Raw genomic sequence first — 19,678 nt, 5'->3', positions numbered from 1 at the left:
CCACTTTGTCTGAGGTTTCCCTTCCCTCTGACTTCAGACCAACTCTGGAGCCCAAGCAGCTCGGTAAGTCACGTCACCGACCCCTCCAAGATGGCGCAAACCCAGCCTCCTCGCCAGGCCTTGTCCCCCAGGGCCCCGGCCCCCGGCAGCCCCACCTTGCCCCAGCCCTAAGCTGCCCCTTCCTCTGAGCACCACCCCATCTTGTGTGTTACTGCGTGTTCGAGTCCTGTTTCCCAGTTATTTTATGCATTAAATTCTCCCTCCCAGGCACCGTGTGACGAGCCTAATGCTCAGGGATGGTGTACATCGGGGTCAGAGCTGGCGGTGTGACCTGTTCTTCCCTTTACTCCTTCCTCTCATGTTTGCTTGTGTTCCATACTGCACCCAACAAGCACGTATGGAGGTGATAGTGGGGTGCATGCTAATGTATACGTGGTGGGGTACAGGAGCTGTGGCTAGGCCAGAGGGAGCCAGCAGACACCCGGCGACCTGGAGGGAACTCACGCGAGGGGCTCAGGACACCTCCCGCAGGACCCAGAGCGGAAGCGTGGCCCGCAGGGGCTGGGAGCAGGGCCGGGCGGCTCCACGAGCTAAACAGGAAGACTCTCCTGCCTGATTGGAAAAACAGACTCGCAGGTCCAGACAGCGTGGCTCTCAACAATGAGCTTCTCCCACTTCCGGGCGGGGCCTGGGACCCGAGCTTTATCGGACGACCCATCATTCCCACCTGAGGGCGGCAGGAACAGCCACTCCATTTGCTCTGCACAAGCCCCGACCTGGACAGAGGTGACCTGGGCAGGGAGCAGCTCCTCCTCCTAGATCAACAACCCATTTCACAAACTTAATAAATCCGGGCGGTGCTGTGGGGTAGATACACGTGCAGAGAGCAAACACAGCTGGAGCCCTGGGTTAAACAATAGGCCGCCATAGCCGAGGACACTGGCAGGTGAGGCTCAGTCCATCCGCGGATGCCGTGGGGCCGGAGGCGAGCAGGCCACTGCCTGCGGAGCCCCCGGGGCCATGGGGGCAGGTGTCCAGTACTCCCTCCACCACCCGGAAGGCACAAAGGGGCATTTGCTGTGTGGACTCAGGAAGGTGTGGAGAGCTGACACGTGCTTTTCTGGCCTGGACCACGGTAGTCTCGGTCTCAGGACCCACCAGCACTCTCGATGGGAATTCCTAATTCTAAATCTGACCACTGAGCTGGGCCTCAGTTTCCTCACCCGAGGGGTGCAGGACAAGTGACCTCACACTCCAGGGCTCACAGTCGCTGCTCCGTTCCTGGGAGCGGCCGGACCCCAGCCACACAGCACAGAGGAAGATAGCCCCAGGGCTGGACCCCCTTAGCACCCAGGCCCTCAATAGGGACATGGAGGCCAGGACCAGCCCCAGCCAGAGTGGCAGGTGCGTCTGAAGGTCTGAGTGGGAGTTCCAGGGGGGCGGGAAAGGGAGGAGCAGTTCAGATTCCGGGCAGGAGGCTCGCTGGCGGGAGCCAAGACTGGAAACAGGTCGGCCCTGTGCCTGCAGGTGGGGGGTGCTGCCGGCGTCAGCACTCAGGGGAGCTGAGGGGGTGGGCGCCAGCCAGATCTCAGCGCTGAGCTCGCCGAGGAGCCTGCACCCACGGGCCCACCGGATCCACATCTAGGGAAGATGGTCCCAGGGCACCGTGACAACAGATGGAGGGACGGACGTGGCATCAGGAAGACCCTTGGGGGGATGTCACACACTCCTTTAAAGCTGCTTTCCAAAATAAGTCTCATATCCTGGGAAACGTGGAAAGTCGCAGCAACCGCCTCTGGTCCGCTCACAGCTCTGCTGCACACACAGAGCAGTGGGGGGAGCTCAGGACCATCGCCATGATCCAGGGCTGGCTGCACTGTGGGTACTTCAGAAAAACGCCCAACACCAATGTGTTTTATTTTTAAACACCATTTACCTTTGTGCTACAGAACATAAGGAAAAGGTGCTAAGAGGCTCAGGCCACACATAGGGGTCTAGACAAGACGTCTGGTTATGCTGGGAAAGGAGCAGGTAGGCCTGACACTGGGAGCGGACAGGAGACTATGTGGGAGAGGACGGGAGCTGGGATCCGGTTAAGGTCAACCCAGAGCCATGTGAGGACAGGACAGAAACCTGTGCTGTGTGGCCAGGCTTGGGGGCATCAGGGGTGCACCGAGGGAACATCCCAGTACTGCTTCCTTCACAGGGCTGTGCCCCGGGTTGAAGAGGCTATGGGCATGACTGTCAGCCTCAGAAACCACCAGCCCCACACTTCCAACACCAGCGTGGAGGATTCTCTGCCCCTCCCCACCTGTCTCAGGTGATACCAGGGCTAGGTGGGCAGGACCAGACGGCCCCCCTGCCCTCCCTGCAGCCCACGGGTGAATGGGGCGAGGATCTGAGCCGAGATGCCCACGCTGGGCTGGGGGGTTCGAATCTGCTTCCCCCCCTCAGCTGCCTCCTGCTCTCCCTCCTCAGGTCACGGGGCAGAGGAATGGCCTGGCCCCAGAAAGAGCTGCTCGCAAGTGGCCCCAGCCCCGCAGTGATGAGGGAACGAAGCTAAAGGTCCTGGCAGCAGGATCTTGGATGAAACAGGTGACTGAGCCACGGCTGTGCGGGCTCTGTGCTCAGCTCTCCCTGTAACTTCCCCTTCACTCCAAGCCACTCAGCACGCACAGGAACCTACACCGAGAGCCTGGGCTGAGTCCCGGCTCTGCGGGGCACGGCCGCGTACCCAGCCAGTGTTCAGCTCCGTGCCTCAGCGAGCTCGTCTGCAAAGTGGGGGGATGGCGGCCACTCACACGTTTGGGGCGCAGTGCTGGGGGCACAGCAAGCCACAGACAGACACGTCCTGGGGGTGGGAGAAGCAGACACAGAGAGGGAGCCTCACGTCAGATGACGTTCCATGAAATGCAGAAAAGATGAGACCAGGGTGGGCGGGTCCCTGAGAACCGACCTTGGGCAAACACCTGGGGGTCCCAGAGCCCCGAGAGGAAGGTGCCATCATTCCTGTTACGGATGATCAGACTGAGCCCCTTGCTCAGCTCACGGCGAGGGAGGGGCCCACCCAGGGTCTGAACGCCGCCAGCTGGCTCCGGGGCATCCTCCGTGGACACTTGGATGCACGCCAGCTGACCACAGTCACGTGGTCCCTGATGGGCTGCCTGCAGGGTGAAGACGCTCAGACCTCCGGCCCTGGTGAAGGCGTCCTCAGGGAGGGGGTGGGCACCCCAGAGACAGAGAACATCCGTTTTTACGGCACGACTTTCTCCTGAGATGAAGGGCATTGCACTGGGTCTTGGTTAGCAGGGCCACGGGGTCCACGGGTCACTGAATGGGGCCTTACTGGCATCTGACCAGTGGGATGATGACCAATGGGATGAGATGAGCAGGCTCACCAAGGGCGAACACAACGTCTTAAAGCATTTTCATAAATGTTTCCACCCTCAGAGGCTGTAACAATTGAGTTTATGCGCTTCCTCGTTTACCAGGAAAAGGAAGGTTCTGGAGAGCAGGGTTTGCTCCTCAGGAACAAGGCACAGGGTTCTGCGGACCCGTCTCAACGCCAGCCTCTTTTCTGCTGGACCCACCACAGGCTCCCAATGGAGATTCCCGATATCAAAGCATGCCCTCTGGACCCTCTAGAATCCCTAGGGAAGATTCTCTTCTGGATCAGGTTCTAGTTTTGCCCTAATGCCCCCTCAAGTGTATATTTCCATTTTCTGCCTCTCTCTGCACTCCTTTGCCCAACCATTAACTGTATTTTCTTCACAGATCTGATTCCACCCCTTAAAGACCATCCTAGACCTGACCCCGGATTTCTTTGGCTTCTTGTTGTTTTGGCCAGGTCGGCTCCTCTCTCCTGGGAAGCTGCAGCAGCTACAGGAACACACCAGACACCCACAGGTACGATCCTGACACTGAGGTCACACGGGGGATCTCGCCACCTCAGCTCCAGGAGAATGTTCCCGTCTCCCTCAACAGGCATCTCACCCCACCCTATGAGTGGACGGCCCCCCAGCAGACCCTGAAAAGGGCTGCTGTGCACACGGCCTCAGAGGGTGGACACCACACGGCTAAGAAGTGACCACAGTTCCAGGACTGAAGGGATTTTAAGGGACCGTCCCACCCACACGTCCCATGTAGAACTTCCAGGAAAGGTTTCTTCAAGTTGGTTAATCATCTTGGAAGGGTCTTCTTTTATTCTGGAAATTTTCTAAGGCTCAACTTCTGCTCTCAGATAAATCTGAGACACAAAACAGTCAGCAGCACAGCTCAGGAAAGGCAGCTCAGGCAAGGCTGGCCCCGAAAAACTAGAAGATTCCCGAGGTTTCCCCAGCAGCTGATGCACATACGGGAACAGGCGACGGGGCCATGGCTCCCCATCCGCCAGCCTGTAGCCTCTTTCTGAACTAAAGTTTTACTTAGAGATAACAGTGGACTCGCCTGTGGTCGTGGGAAGCAATGCGGAGAGCCTGAAGTCCCCAGTGATGACTCCCAGAAACCACATCGCGGCATCAAGAGACACGAGGCGTCCTCATGGCCCCCCACGACCCTCCCGTCTTCCTTCTTCCCCTTTTCAGTGAAGCCGTGTCGTGTTGCTGCTGTATTTCACGTGTATGTTTATGTCAAAGGGAAAACGACCCGTCAAGTCAGCTGTTGGCTCCGTCAAGCTCTCCACCGACCCTCCTCGCCCTCCGTTCCAAGGAAGGTAAATATCTCTTCAGCCCGACAAACACGTCTTCTGAATTGAAGCCATTTCCAGTGTTTGTGACGTGGTCGATGAGGCTGATCTTCCACCTTCCTGCTCTCACAGACACTTCGGCTCTAAAAGGAGCTCTGCCCCCTCTCCTCCTCCTCTCACTTCCATCCCCAGACCCTGGGCCAGAGGTCCTGGAACGGCCTTGATGACCTCCCACACGCCCACCCCATATAACATCACCAGCTCTGTCCCTTCTTGCCCTCAAGTCTCCCCAGTCGCTCCCCCGCTATTCCTCTGCAGTTCAGAACCTCACTGTCTGTGCCCTGGACCATTCCAGAAGGTTCTAAGTAACTGCTTTCCCACCTCCACACCACTCCCAAACCTCCCTGCCAAAAGAGAAGTCTCGTTTCACATCTCTGCTTAAATCCCTCAGGTCTCTGGTTAAAAGTCAACATCCTGGACCGACATTCCCCATCCGCCTGCCGAGCTACAGCCTCGGCCACTGGGAACCACCCAGCACTCTTCACTGCTCCCGTGTTCACATCAACACGTCTGCTCCTTTACCGGGGACGTCCCCCCATTGTCTCCGGGTCACCTCTCCCAGTCCTCCCGTGACCCCAAGAGAGCACACGCCTCCAGGGCCGTGAGCCGCCTGACCCCGCGATTTACGGGACCTGAGCTCAGGCAGGATGCTCAGCGCGTGTGGGTGATGATGGGACCATGGCTGCCCTGTGAGCGTTTTAGGATCTGCCCTGGGCCTGAGCCCTATGCAAACAATGTGAGATAGATACCAATTGTTGACAGAAAACGTCTTTTATCATGTTCAGAGCTCAAATATAATTAAAAAGTCAGGGCTTTAAAAATCAGAACATAAGTGAACATTTAGGTGTTTCAGACGTTATGTTGATTTAAAGGAATATAGAAGTCCTACTGCGATAAAAGATAACTGATTAACGGAGTGGCTGTGAAATGTTAAGGGGAGGGGTAAAACAAGAAGTACCAAGTGCTCCCCCCTAAAACTAGAATATTCTGTATCAGTATCATAAAGAGGAGATCTGGCTGAGAAATCCTCTTCCACGTCACTGGCCAGCTGCTCAGCCAACCAGTCCAACGCTCGCCTTCCTGGGAGTTGTGCTTATTTCCAAATTCTACCCTCAAGGAACCAAGACTCGACCATCAACAGAGGTCAAGAAAGAGCAGGAGGGTGTCCCCAGCCTGCGGCCGCCCTACCAGACAGGAGGGTGACCGCCTGGTGACCCACCCTTGGACAGACAGGTTGGGGCGTGTTCACAGTGGCCTTGGAGCAGCAGCTCCGTGAGCCATATTCTTAAGTTCACATTGGTTTCTGCTAATAAAAAGGTAACACTTTCCTTGTTTAAGGAATTACTTTAAATACAATGAGAAGATTACTAGGAGTATACAAAAAAGGAACTTGTAGCAAGAAACTGTACTCTCGGCCTGAAATCCCACACGTAGGCCAGGCACTGTCAAGTGAGCAAGGGGTCGAGACCAGAACTGGCCAAATCTTGAGTTAAGATAACTTATTTCTGGTCACTTAAGACAAGAGGAGGTCTCCTGACTCTGAACTAAGCGCATCCTTTACAGGCCACAGGGGCAGCCAGCGGCAACTCCAGCTGGGAGACTGGGCGTAAAAAGCAAAGTCTCACAAATGTTTTAAATGCACATTTGGATTGCATTATAGCTGTCACATTTAGGACGATTTTTTTCATCTAATCCATTTACAAATATCTCATAGATTTTTGGAGTGCTTAACAACTTCTGGTAAAATTTCCAACATTCTAATGAAATCATGCTTTAAAAAAAAAAATGAAGCTTTTATAACTCAACAGAATGAGTAATGAAATTGGAAAACGTGTCTGAAAGATGTTTGTGTCATTCAGGAAAATACCCCCCAAAACAGGGAAGTTAGATTACACGCAACGTGGGACACAGCTAAGTGCAGTGGAAGGCAGGCTGCGTGGCTTTCTTAGAGGCACATTTAAGGAAGTCCCACGCGGACCCCCAGGGCTCACTTTCAGGCTGAGTTCAGACTGTGCTTCCTGGAGCAAACACGCCCTCAACTCAGGCCCCTGCACGGGAACAGGACCCCTCCCTCAGGCCAGCAGGTGCAGAGTGGCCACCGGGGGGAGGGACCCAGTGGGGACCTTGTTCACCATCAGGTGGCTGCCCGGGCAGCTCCTCAGAGGGGACGAAGCCGGGTGTCAGGAGCCCCCCTCAGGTCAGCAGCTCATGCCACTGATCTCTCCCACGGAGTTGATTAACATCCAGACAGGCTCTCCTAGCCCGGACTGTCCACCCCAACCATCCGCAGAACACAGGTCGATGACTACGTCTTTCTCTCCAGCACCGAGCATGGGCCTGCCACACAGCAGACACTGAGGATCTGCTTCTCAAACGAATGAACGAATGAAGAAAAGTACTTCTTGGAGACAGCACTTTGAAATCTTTTGTTAATTCATTTGTTTTTAGCCTAATACAGAAGACAGTGTATTTTTCCGAAAATTTGTTCCCACACAGAAGTCGTGGAAAGTACTCTGAACACCTCTTTCAGGCAGTCTTGGAAAATAAAGGATTACTCAAGAGCAGACCTTCTCTCGGGCACTGTAAACAAAGCTACAGAGGATACATCAGCCCACTGCCCCCAGCTCGCCCAGTCTGGCAGGGTCTCCTTTTCTGTTTCTCAAGGCTCCACATGCAGGATGAGCATTTGCGTTGGTTTCACGTCACACACTCTATTTTCTGTCCTCGAAAACACAGACCTCTCTAGAGATGCAGAAAAAGTGGTCTCCCCATCCCACCCTATCTGATGCTGCAGGATTTAGAGCGAATATTCCACGGCAGGTTTTTAAACTAGTGCTGCCAACACATCTTATGAATCCTAGTGGTCTTCACATTAGACAGTGTCAAAGACGGGTTTTGTTGTTCATGCTGCTTCCAATGCATAAGGCCTCCTAGAAATCTGAACCAAGACACAGACTATAAATTAAAAGGAAAGCGTTACTGAATCTCTTCGCATCTCACATGGAGGTTACGAGTTAAGAAGGGACCCAGACTAAGAAGGGACCCCAGACGTTGAGCTTCGTCTCCTGCTCAACGCAGAATGACGCCTACAGGGTCTCTACGGAGCCGGCTGCCGTCAGAATGTGCCGCCCGCATACAAGCAAAGCCCCCTACTGGGGAAGGACGCACACATACCTGTCAGAGGCTCTAAGGAAAGGTCCCAACTGCCCCTCCAAGACACCAGATGCAAACATGTGGCCCTCCCACTGCCTTTTTTCCCTGTTCTGTGTGTATTTCAGATACACATTTCTATAATGGCTCAACTGCATCCCAGAGGCCCTTCACAGCCTTTCCTCCTCCCCATATAACACTGGGAAAGAAGCAAACGTGGCAGATAAAGAATATAAAAAGCGTCACGCACCCTGGTCAGAAGCAGCCATGCCCACATAGCAAACAGCGTATGTGCTGTCAGCTGTTACTCACATTTCCTCTGAATCATGTAAACCAGGCTGTGCCAGTAAATGGTCACAGAGCGTCCACTGGGCCTGGAGATGCCCGGCACATGCCTCCCTAAGTGGAGCCTTCCCACCCTCAGTCCAGCTCCTGCAACTTTCCTCCAGACACAAACGCTTCATTCAGAGCAGTCGGCCTGTGCCTGGCCCTGCCACCTTCTCTGCAGGACACGAACACCGAGGCTGCCAGATTTCCAGACTGTGCCAAGGGACCAAGTTTGGGCACATCCACCTCCCTCTCTGGCATCTCTCAGAGACCAGCTGTAGGCCGATGATGCTGAGGTGGCGCTGCAGGTGGCGATCCTGTTGGCACTCCGACATCACAACACACTCGCCATCTAAAGTCTTAACACGACCTCTGCGGACCACCCGAGTGTCTGTTCTAACAAGCGTCCGTTCTAACAAGCGCTGGCCCCGACAGCCGTGTCGGGTGACGCGCTGACTCGGGGCTCTGAGGCTCCTACCTGCTGCCCACAGAAGCTCCCGCAGCCGCCTTGCCGGCCTCCTCTCTCCCAGGCGGAGCCGCTGAGCTGTCTGAGATTCAGGACTCGGTCCTCGAGGCCCCAGAAGGTCGAGTTTCACTTCCTGGGTTTTGCCGCTCTGTCTCAATTTTGATTTACCCGTCGAGTATTTTTAGCCAAATGGGGGAGAGGGGCACCAAGCCTGTGCCTCCTGTCTTGTGGCAGCAGATCGCCCTCGGATTCCGCTGTCACATGAACAGCGGTTCTGAGGGAACCAGGAGGGGAATTTGGACACGAAGTGAAAAATGAAGAGGAAAAGACAGACGCAAAACAGAAACTCGGGGGCTGCCCAGTATCAGCTGCACGCTGGGCGGTGAGAGGGACCCCGGGCTGTGTCCCTGGGGGTGCAGGAGGGCCTACATGCAGTTTAGACAAAAGCATTTCCAGAAGGTGCTGGAAGGGGGTGGAGAGAGACCACCTTCAAAGACTCCACCCGACCCGGACCAGATGCACACCAGAGACCCTGGGCCCCCTGGCCGCATGCACCCCGCCAGCGGCAGCCCCACGGCCGTCCCGCTGTCCCGCTGTCCTCTGGGGAAGGGGTGGGGGCTGCGGCCCAGAGGGACAGTCTGGTGAGAAGGACTTCCCCAAAGCGAGTTCACCGATGCCCACAGCCTGAGTGTCTGCTCATCAAAACCGACTTGACGCCGCTCCAAGGGCTGCTCCCGACCCCGTGACCGTCCGTGTCCACCAGCCCTCCGGCCACGGGTCCCGAATCGTACGGACAGGCTTTCCTCGGCTCTCAATGTGAGGACGACAGAGCAGGAGAAGGGAGCACCTTTGAAAAGACCTTACTCGCAGCCCTGCGCGGCTCCGCGGCTTATTTTCTTGGCAAAACATAAATGCAGACGGTGGCCACGAGCGGCTGCCACCCTTCACGAGTCCTCGTCATCCCTGGGGACCCCGGAGGCCCGGGTGAGACGCAGGCCCGGGACCGGGCACAGGTGAGGCCCAGCTCTCGTCTCTGTGACGCAGGAGGAGCTTCACGGGCTGGGGCGGCCTGCAGCAGACGAGGCCAAGAACCGGGCGGTCACCAGACGTGGCGCTCAGACCGCAGGTGCGTGTCCCCCAGCAGGCCGCCTTCGGGGGCTGGAGGAGCCAGCATCTTCTCTTTAATTTCACCAAATACTTGCCCCTCAAGCAGTTCCTTCCAGAAATACTTTAATATCAATGAAGAGTCCTGAAGAGAACTGAAACGGGACATTCTCACAGCCACAAAGGCCCTTCCATCTGCTCTCGTGTCCTCAACGCGCCCCTCAGACACGCAGACTCTGCCCCGTGCGCTCACCCGTGGGGTGGGACGGGGAGGACGTGGACGCCCCAAGGACGAGAGGAGCACAGCGGTCCCTGAGCCCCAGGCTGAGCAGGAGGCAGCTCTCGCGGGATTTACTCAAACGGGACACCAGTGAGCCGCCAGCCCGCGTGACAAGGCGGAGGCCGGACACAACGAACTCCACATGCTGCTGTCAGTATTAAGGCTGTTTCGTCTGACTGCGGGCTTAGCCCCATCACTGACTTGAGAATTGAACCTCCACAGAAGCTTCGACCCCTCATTCAGCCTCAGTTTCCCTGAAGGGAAAAGCCTGTGATTATTTTACAAAAGATAAACTGAGGCAGTCACTGGTCTCGTCGGCAGAGCCTGGGTTTCCGCCCCCACCCGGAGCTCCGAGGCCAAATTCACTTCCACCTTTGCGGTTCTTCACGGGGGCTGCGGGGTCACAGGTTTCGGGAATTCCCACTTGCGGGCTTCCCTCTGTCCAGCCGAGCCATCCTGGCCTTCCTGTCCCCTCCCCCGGGCTCCTTGGGGGCTCCACTGCCTGGCCCACCTCCGTCCCTGCGTCTGCCCCCATCACTCGCTGACCCGGCTCCCGTCCTTGGAGTCCTGTCACTACTGTGAGAGTAACGGGAGCAACGGGGAAGCCTGCCCAGCCCGTGGTCCACACAGCAAACACCAGACGCACTCGCAAATCACCCACCAGTGCCCACGCCCGATTGTCCCGTCTCGGTGGGTTGCTCCTGACAACCCTCCAGGACAAGCGATGTCACTTCTGATGGCTACCTGACCCACCCCCCGTCCATAAGAGGGGTGAGACTCAGCTGAGTGATGCAAAGCTCTACATCTGATGCTGAGAACTCAGAACTGGGGCCAAAAGAGAGGCCGAGGAAATGTCCAGAGGCCCCCGTCCTCACCGGGTTGCGTCTTCCCCAGCCAGGCCAGATCCTGGTCCCAAAGACGTCAGAGTTCTCACCACAGACAGGACGGGACTCCCCAAGAAAGGAGCAATGCCCCTCAGTACCCATGTTCCAGATGTCCTGAATGTCCAAGTTGTGTGAAGGGGCCCCTTCCCAGGCAGGAGACCCACTCAGCCAGCCACGGCCCCGGGCTCTGCTGGGACTGTGCAGGAAGATTCGCTGGGATCTGCAGCTCCCTGGAAAGCTGACACGGAAGCAGCTCTGTGTCACTGAACCGTCCTTAAAGGGACGAGGCAGCCGATCTTCAGACAAGTCGCTCAGCTTGCGTCACTGTCACGGGATAATCAATACCACATAGCCAACGGCTTTTGTTCTGTTTTGTGTTTTATGTGTGGACCTCCGTGTATCAGGTGCCCTCAGAACAGGGTCGCCTGCAGCTCTGCTGGGCTTGGTGCTGGCTGATCTCTCCTCCCGGCCATGGAGCCTACCCTTGCCGGCCAGAGGGAGATCATGTGCTTTAGGAAGCTGGTGACATGACTTAGAGTCATCTGATGATAACTGTGTGTGAAAGGCTCATTTACTAATAATCCCCACTCCCTGAGTATTCCAAACTCCAGGGGACTCAGATTACACAGATTCACGAAGATCCTCCCCTGCCAAGGCCAGAAGTCTGTAAGAACCATTCCCACATTGAGGACTAACGGATGCATCGAAACAGCAGTCACCACAGCCAGAACCCTGGACCGTCCCCCGTGCACCTCCTGTGAGTGATCCCAAAGGGACAGCAGCTTATGGGACCCAAGGACTCACCCTCAGCAACAGAGAGCAGCCAGGAGCACCACTCAGAATAAATGTAGTATCTTTTCATTTCCGCCACGGAGATCCGGGCAGCCTTTCTGTCTCCCATGGCTGATAAGCACACAGGCAGACTCTCTCCCCCGCGTTCGATCCTGCTGCCCTCCCGGGGTTACCCATTAGCCTTCTTCTACTGAACTTTGCTCCCTAAAATCTGCATGAGGGACCAGCTGACTTTCTACTTTCGGTTCACCGTGAACTAGGACGGAGCAATGAAAGGTGATTACTCTCCTGCAGGCCCTCATCTGCTCACCCCACCCTGTGTACACACACACTCCGGGCCAGCTCGCCAGCTGCTGGGAGGCTAAAGGGAAAAGGAACACCTGGCCCATCTTGGCCTCGCTTCCAGGCACAAGGGACACCTCTGCTGGTGTGACTTCCCTGTGCTTTCAAGCAGGCAACGGGAAGGTCCAAGCAGCCAAGGAGAGACCTGTATTCGTTGGCAACAGTAAATCGGACAACACTGTTCAGAACGACTCCGCGTCACTGCCTTCTTCCATCTGATAAAGCCCAATTCTCCGGACACAAGTGACAATTCTCGGGAACAAACAGGGGTGGAGGCTGTGTTTGCTTACAGGAAGGTGAGTGAATCGGAGACAAAGGCACCATTTTCCAGCGCCCCTGCATCCCTTCCAGCCTCTCATTCAGGTCTGTGTGTCTCTAACAGATCTGGGGTGTAAAGCATGGGCCCCCACCTGGACACCCTCCTTCAGAGCCCAGAGAATGCATGGGCCACCATCACAGCCAGCCTTGCACTGCCCACCACTCGGTCTGGGCTCCTCCGGGACAGTGGGGAAGACTTCCCCTCACTCCGACACCAGAGATGACTGTGGACACATTCCTGGGCCTCTGTCCCCCCCCGGGTCACAGGGAGCGTCAGCTCCACCCTGTGATCTGGCATTGCAAGCATGCAGGCCGTATGTCACAGGTCTACGTTATACAATGCCCTCCAGACCACTAGGCGTGGACAGCGGCTCGTCTGGCTGAGAGCCAGTTTAGGTCACAGGTCAGATTCCCCCTTCAGTACTCGATTCTCCTGGAACAGACAGGGGAACCCAAGCAAATGCTGGGACCATCCTGTGGTCTGCCCACTTTGAAAAGGGCCTCACTGAAATTTAGTGCTATGTTTTCAACATTTTTAGGTGCACTGATTTCCCAAAAGAAAGGAAACATTCCAAAGACATCACTTGAGCGTTCCAGTGTTCCCAGTGTACTCAGCTGAGCCCTTGGTTTCCTCCAGAATTTCTTCCAGAAGAACCTTTTTTTTTGCATCTGACCTCGTGTCCAAACATTTTCCCTTTTTGCATTAGCTACCAGGAAGCTAACGCAGGGGTATTTAGTGCATATTTGCAGTGATATCCAGGTGACTCAAATGTATTTATTTGCTTCTTTTAATTAATTCTGGTTCTTTTTTTAAAAATTGGCCATGCCAACCTGAAACACGTTTCTATAAAGAGCATTTTTCAACTCTAAGTAAAACAATCTGTTTTCTTGGCTTGTTGAAACTCGGTGCCGAATGTCCCAGGGCAGCAGAGCACAGAGTGGACGCCCCTCCCCACACACTTGAGCGCCCACTGTAGGCAGTCTTCTGTTTCTGACAGTGTGGCAGCTCCTTGCAGGGCAGAGCGGAGGTGACACTCAAGAGGTTATCCCTGACTCCCCTTAACTAACTGATATCCATTTCTGGCTATCAGGGAAAACTACAATCTTGCAACTACACCTTCTCCGGGCCCCCCATCTGTGGTGGGAAGTCTGACTGTTGGGTCACTTCCTAATCTGAAGATGCTTCTGCAATGTTCAACCCAAGGGAGACAGCGGCAGTGCCTGGGGAGGTCCGTCCACGGGGACACAGAGGCCCAGCCTGGCCCAGACGGACACGTACGGACAGGTGTGCCAGGCCGCTCTGCTTCTCTGAGAGCAAGAAAAGTGAAGCAGCGGGCACCCGAGAGCTTGGTCACCCCGCCTGCTGGTCAAGGGGATTTAGTCTTGAAATGTCATGTTGGACGGTGCAGGGAGGACGGGGACCAAACAGTGCAGGGAGGATGGGGACCAGACGGTGCAGGGGGACGGGGACCGGACGGTGCAGGGGGGATGGCGACCGGACGGTGCAGGGGGACGGGGACCGGACGGTGCACGGGGACGGGGACCGGATGGTGCAGGGGGACGGGACGGTGCAGGGGGATGGGGACCGGACGGTGCACGGGGACGGGGACCGGATGATGCAGGGGGACGGGGACGGTGCAGGGGGGACGGGGACCGGACGGGGGGACGGGGACCATACGGTGCCGGGGGACGGGGACTGGACGTTGCGGGGGGACGGGGACGGGGACGGGACGGTGCAGGGAAGATGGGGACGGGACGGTGCAGGGGGACGGGGACCGAACGGTGCAGGGGGACGGGGACCGGACGGTGCACGGGGACGGGACGGTGCAGGGGGGACGGGATGGTGCAGGGGTACGGGGACCGGACGGGGGGACGGGGACCATACGGTGCCGGGGGACGCGGACTGGACGGTGCGGGGGGACGAGGACGGGACGGTGCAGGGAAGATGGGGACGGGACGGTGCAGGGGGGATGGGGACCGGACGGTGCCGGGGGATGGGACGGTGCAGGGGGGACGGGGACCTGACAATGCAGGGGGATGGGGACGGGACGGTGCCGGGGGATGGGACGGTGCAGGGGGGACGGGGACCGGACGGTGCAGGGAAGATGGGGACGGGACGGTGCAGGGGGGATGGGGACCGGACGGTGCCGGGGGATGGGACGGTGCAGGGGGGACGGGGACCTGACAATGCAGGGGGATGGGGACGGGACGGTGCCGGGGGATGGGACGGTGCAGGGGGGACGGGGACCGGACGGTGCAGGGAAGATGGGGACGGGACGGTGCAGGGGGGATGGGGACCGGACGGTGCAGGGGGACAGGGACCGGACGGTGCAGGGAAGATGGGGATGGGACGGTGCAGGGGGATGGGGACCGGACGGTGCAGGGAGGACGGGGACGGGACGGTGCAGGGGGACGGGGACGGGACGGTGCAGGGGGACGGGGACCAGACAGTGCCGGGGGATGGGACGGTGCAGGGGGGACGAGGACTGGATGGTGCAGGGAGGATGGGGACCGGACGGTATAGGGGGATCAGGACCGGACGGTGCAGTGGGATGGGGACTGGACAGTGCAGCGAGGCTGAGAGAGTGGCATGGAGCCACACTGATCCACAGCCTCATGTGTCACAAAGCACTCAGCTGCCATCGTCCATGCTGTATCCTGATTACAACAGGCAGAGCCAGGGCACCGACGGCCTCTAACAGAGCTAACGACGAAAGAGAAGCTGCTCAGCTCAGCCGGCACCGGCCCTGCTCCTCATCTCCGCAGTGGCTCAGCAATGGCCCCAGTGCCGCCAGCTCCCATTTCACAGCAAGGGTACGCCCTAAGGGCCCCCATTTCGCAGCAAGAGGACACCTTGGGGGTCTTCGTTTCAGAGACAGAAGATGCCCTGGGACCCCCATTTCACAGCAGAGGGACACCCCAGGAACACTAGATCCGCTTGCCCAGGCCACATGACTGGTAAGTGGGGGGCCTCAGGATGATAATTCAGTCCCTTCAGAGTCGGGGGTCCTCAGTGCCCTCCTAACAGAGCCAGAGCGCGGATGCCCCCTGACCAGGGTGAGTCTGGCGAGACAACTCGGGGACCCACCCCCACCCGTGTCCAGTGTTTTGTAGACAGCAGGCTTGGGAGGACGGGGAGGCACAAACGGAGCATTCAGACCCCGGCGTGTGCAGGCGGGGCCAAGGGTCCACACACGGCCCTCGTAACCGCCCCACTCACTCTGCGTTAGGACAGAAGTGGGGGGCTCAATGAAAGGTCAAGACCCTGTTACTTTAACCCTGAATCCTGTGCACTGACGCAGCTGAGCTCAGAACAACAACCTCGGAGCAGAAGCAGCTCAGCTTTCAGTGTAGGCCCCAAAGGGAAACTGAGGGAGGCTCTCCTGCCCTCGGCTGAGCCCACCCCAGGCCGTCAGCCCACCAGGGCCACATGCTCGGCCCTGCCCAGGAGGTGCCGGCTGGTGGAGGGCTGGCTGCCTGAGGGCAGGGAAGGCTTCACACAGGCTTACTGGGCTGGCACAGGGCTTCTCTCGTCCTCTCTCAGATGCTGACCGGCCAGCACCAGGCAGCTGCTCGCCTGCCCAAATGGAAGAGGGCCGTGGGCCCCCAGACCACGGAGCAGGGTGGGGCCGGCTCTGACCTGGTATTTCTGAGGTCTTGCACACTGCAGACGTTAATGGCGTCTGTCCAGGGAGCAAATTCCACTCTGACACCCTAACAACGGGCCCCCGCGTGCCTGAGGTCACAGAGTCAGCTGCTGCCCAACAGCAAACCTCATGTTTCCAGGTCCCTGGAGGAGGGAGGGGGCTCCCGGGAGGAAGGAGCAGAAGTGAGCGACAAGGCTCTTTTCTCCAGCTCAGCCTCCCAGAAGGTGCTCCCTCCTCTGGAAGTCACGCTGTGAAAACAGTACTCTGAGGCCCGTGAGAATGTCAATTGTGCCGTCTGGCTGAGCGAACACTGGCAGCTCCCACGCCCTCCTTCTAGAAAAAACAGCGCCGTTCAGAGAGAAAGACTCATTCAGGGCAGCCTGCGCTCCTCGCAGGTGACTGCCTGCCCAGGTCTGGCTCGCTGACGTCCACCTGCAGAGGAGGACAGAGGCCTGCCCCAGACACGGATGCTGGGGCAGGACAAGAGACAGCTCCGCACCATCCTCCACCGCAGGACGGCCCTCAGGAGAAAGGGCGCCTCACCCACGGAGTGTGCACCCCTACAAACGTGCCAGGACTGCTGCCTTTACTGGGGACGGCCCTGCATCATCCCAGCTGAAGCAGAGACTCACGGTCCAGGTTCCTGGACCAGGTTCCAGTCTTGCACGTGGCACACATTTTTTGGTGAAAGAAACATACAGGGGACACCGAGGGGACACCCGGCACCTGTCCCCGTGCCCCACAGATGGTGCCACCCTCTCCCACCTCACCTGGCTGTGGGCGCCTCGAGGCCCCCAGGCGCCTGGAGGGCAGCAGGCAGAGCCAACACTGGTGGCCCCGGGACGCTCCCCTCTTGGCCATCGCGTCGTCTTCCCGTCGGGGACACACAGCAGTGGCAGCAGCAGCAGCAGAGGCTTTGATTTTTCAGGATGGGCTCCCTCCAGGGCCAAGTGCAGCCTCTGTGCCGGAGGTTTCCACCGTCCCACAGGTCTCCTTTGGGGACAGTCGAAAGCCAGGCGAGCACCGGTGACGTGGGGCAACAGCGCCGGGCGCTGCCTTGCACACTGAGCCGGGCACACGACCTCTAGTGACCTTTGGTTTACCGAGTCCCAGGAAAGAACAACAGAGTGTCCAGCCGGCCTCCAGCCTCCACGTCCAGGCCACACTCCTCCGTAATGACCGTGGACACCAACAGTCCACTTGGGGAGCTCAGAACCGGCCCTCGCCCTAGGCCTGCCTCCTGCCACCTGCGAACGGAGGGCCAGCCCGCAAAGACCGACACCGGCCCTCGCCTGCCCTCCACCCTTGCAGGATGCCCAGGCGGGAGAAAATGTCCGAGAAAGCTGCCTGCAGAGCAGGGCGAGGCCACACCCTGCCAATCCATCCACAAGTCCCGGCGTTTCCTTCCTCAGAAGAGGGGCTCGTGCGGCCGGGGCCCCTAGCGTCAGGGATCTGCTCCACTGCCCAAGCCAAAAACACCTTCCACGCTCAGGAAGTCCCAAGTTCAAACAAACAACTACAAGGCGGGAGGAAGGGAGGGGACGCGGCCCCAGGCTTTCTTGGAATAAGCTAGGAAGCTCTGCCGCTTACTCCTGTCTGCTGCGCAGCTCGGAGAAAGGAAACGATGATGCTGCTTTGCTTGGCAAGCGACACTTTCCACAGAGAGACGCTGAACACGCCCGGCGGCTCCCGACCCTGTGCTCCCGAAGGGGTGAGCCCTCAGCACCCCAGTGACGCCCGGCGGCTCCTCTCGCCCCGCAGCTGCTGTCTGCAGCGTCACGCTGGGCACACTCCGGTGATTCAGATCCTCAGACCTAACTTCCCAGGCAGTTCATTTTAGTGCCATTTAAAATACGGTGACACCGAGGCTCCGAGGGCTCAGGCGTGCTGATTACACGCTCAGGGTCTCAGACAAAGAGTGAGGGTGGGTCAGCACTCAGGTCTGTCTGGAGACCACACTTAACCCAGGTGCACGGCGGCCCCTTCATAAGCCAGTGCAATGAGGGCAGGTTTGCAGCAAGATACTACATTTATTTAATTTCAGTCGCTCAGGGTGCGCCCCTCCTCCCAGGAGCGTTCACAGGCTGAGGGGACTCTGCTAAACTGATGTGTCCTTCCTGTTGGACACCGCAAAGCTAAGGGGACAATCCTGGTCTCGGGAACCTGTGCTTCCTCGGCCTGGCAGGGGCAGCAGCTCTGGTATGCATTTTCGGATTTGCACAATTGGGTGATTCCGCCAGCGCTTTCCTTGGTGGCCTGTGGATCTGCACCTCCAGGCACGGACGGTGTCAAGAGCAGGAGAAGCACATGCTGGCGGCTCTCACCTCCCCTCCCCGCCTCCACACCCACCTGGGCTGTCACCTAGAGCCCGAGAACGCAGGGATGAGGCTGGCTCCCTGCTGCATCCCTAAGAAGCTGCAAGAGGGAAACGGATCACGGAGCCTGGGGAGTCATGGCCAGCACGTCCTTCACCCAGAAGCCAAGGGACATGGGGACCAAGACTCAGGGCATCAGCAGCCCGGCGGCCAGGCACTCAAGTGTTCATTTCTGTCCCTTACACTGGCTCCCAAGCAGAGGCCGTCCCAACACACAATCAGGAGGAAACAGATGGCGCGTTTGATGTTGCGAGTCCAGGACGCGAGCGCTCTTCCCGAGACGAGGGAACCGGGCCTCACCTCGGTTCAGTCCACAGTGTCAGGAAAAGACACGCGGAAACGTGGTTGCTACATGTCCATGGAAGCACTCGCCACAGGGGATTAGGAACAAGCTGTCCACCCTGGGTTGCTTCTGACATTGGCACCGAATGTCCCTCTCGGTGTCTTTCCCTTCCCCATGTTCGTGTGAAGGTACGCATAGAAAACCAGGAAAATCTGGAATGTCGGGGCCATTCCCTGAGCAGCTAGTGAGTCAGAGCTTTTTCCCCTAAGCATCTAAATACGTTTTAAAGGTGTTACCAACTTAAATCTTTCCAAAAATTAGCTCTGAGACATGCTCTCTCACAATCTGTTGGTTTCTTCGTCTTGTACGTTTGCAGCCTTTGGGTTTGGCGAACATCTTGAAAACACTATGGGGTTTTCCCAGCAGTCGGAGGGCATTTCCCTCCCTAAGCTCCTCGATGGCCTCCTCTGGAAACATACAAAAAACACCAAGTTCTTCCTCACACAACGTTGGCCCGCCCTCGGTTTGCTGAGCGCATCTTGGAGAAGCTGAGGGAATTTGTAGGCCCCTTGAGAAGCAGACCGACTCTTTTTGGACCCCAAGAGTATATTCTGTACAACATGGTCTCAAGCTACTGTTAAGAAACTCATATCAATAAATGCCATGGTTTTTGGCAGTAAAAGAGTCTTAAATTAATCATGTCAGGGGAGCAGGGAGCTATTTAGTGCAGGTCTTAAACCAAACGAGGTGCTGGGTAATTGGAAATTCAATCCTCCTGGGGCTGACATGGGCAGGGAAGTGGCCACCCGCTGGACCACTGTGTGGAAGCTGTAGGCCACACTTGAGGACTCGGGCACAAAAGAGCGTTTTCTCTCTTTTTAAAAAACCGTGTCCACCAGCGCCTGCGGAGCCCCCAGCCCGCTGAGGGGCCTCCCTCGTACGGAGAAGTGCTGCTCCGACTTCTCC

The 19,678-nt window shown here is 57.6% G+C and overlaps 1 protein-coding gene across 9 annotated transcripts in view; it reads right to left on the bottom strand.

The window, feature by feature from the left end:
* MCF2L (MCF.2 cell line derived transforming sequence like) overlaps nucleotides 1-19,678 on the bottom strand; it is a 186,706-nt gene that overhangs the window by 85,457 nt on the left and 81,571 nt on the right. The window contains exon 1 of one of the 9 annotated variants that reach the window (XM_058548514.1): nucleotides 11,760-11,880. The exons of the other annotated variants lie outside the window; for them this stretch is intronic. Coding sequence (XP_058404497.1) covers nucleotides 11,760-11,856 — 97 coding nt within the window. The 5' untranslated portion in view covers nucleotides 11,857-11,880. Of the gene's footprint in view, nucleotides 1-11,759; nucleotides 11,881-19,678 lie in introns of those variants that run through there. 9 annotated transcript variants of the gene reach the window in all.

Source organism: Diceros bicornis, chromosome 9 (assembly GCF_020826845.1).
Source record: "Diceros bicornis minor isolate mBicDic1 chromosome 9, mDicBic1.mat.cur, whole genome shotgun sequence".
NCBI classification, from domain to species: domain Eukaryota; kingdom Metazoa; phylum Chordata; class Mammalia; order Perissodactyla; family Rhinocerotidae; genus Diceros; species Diceros bicornis.
Note: the sequence above shows the minus strand (reverse complement) of the source record. Positions and strands in the feature narration are given on the sequence as shown.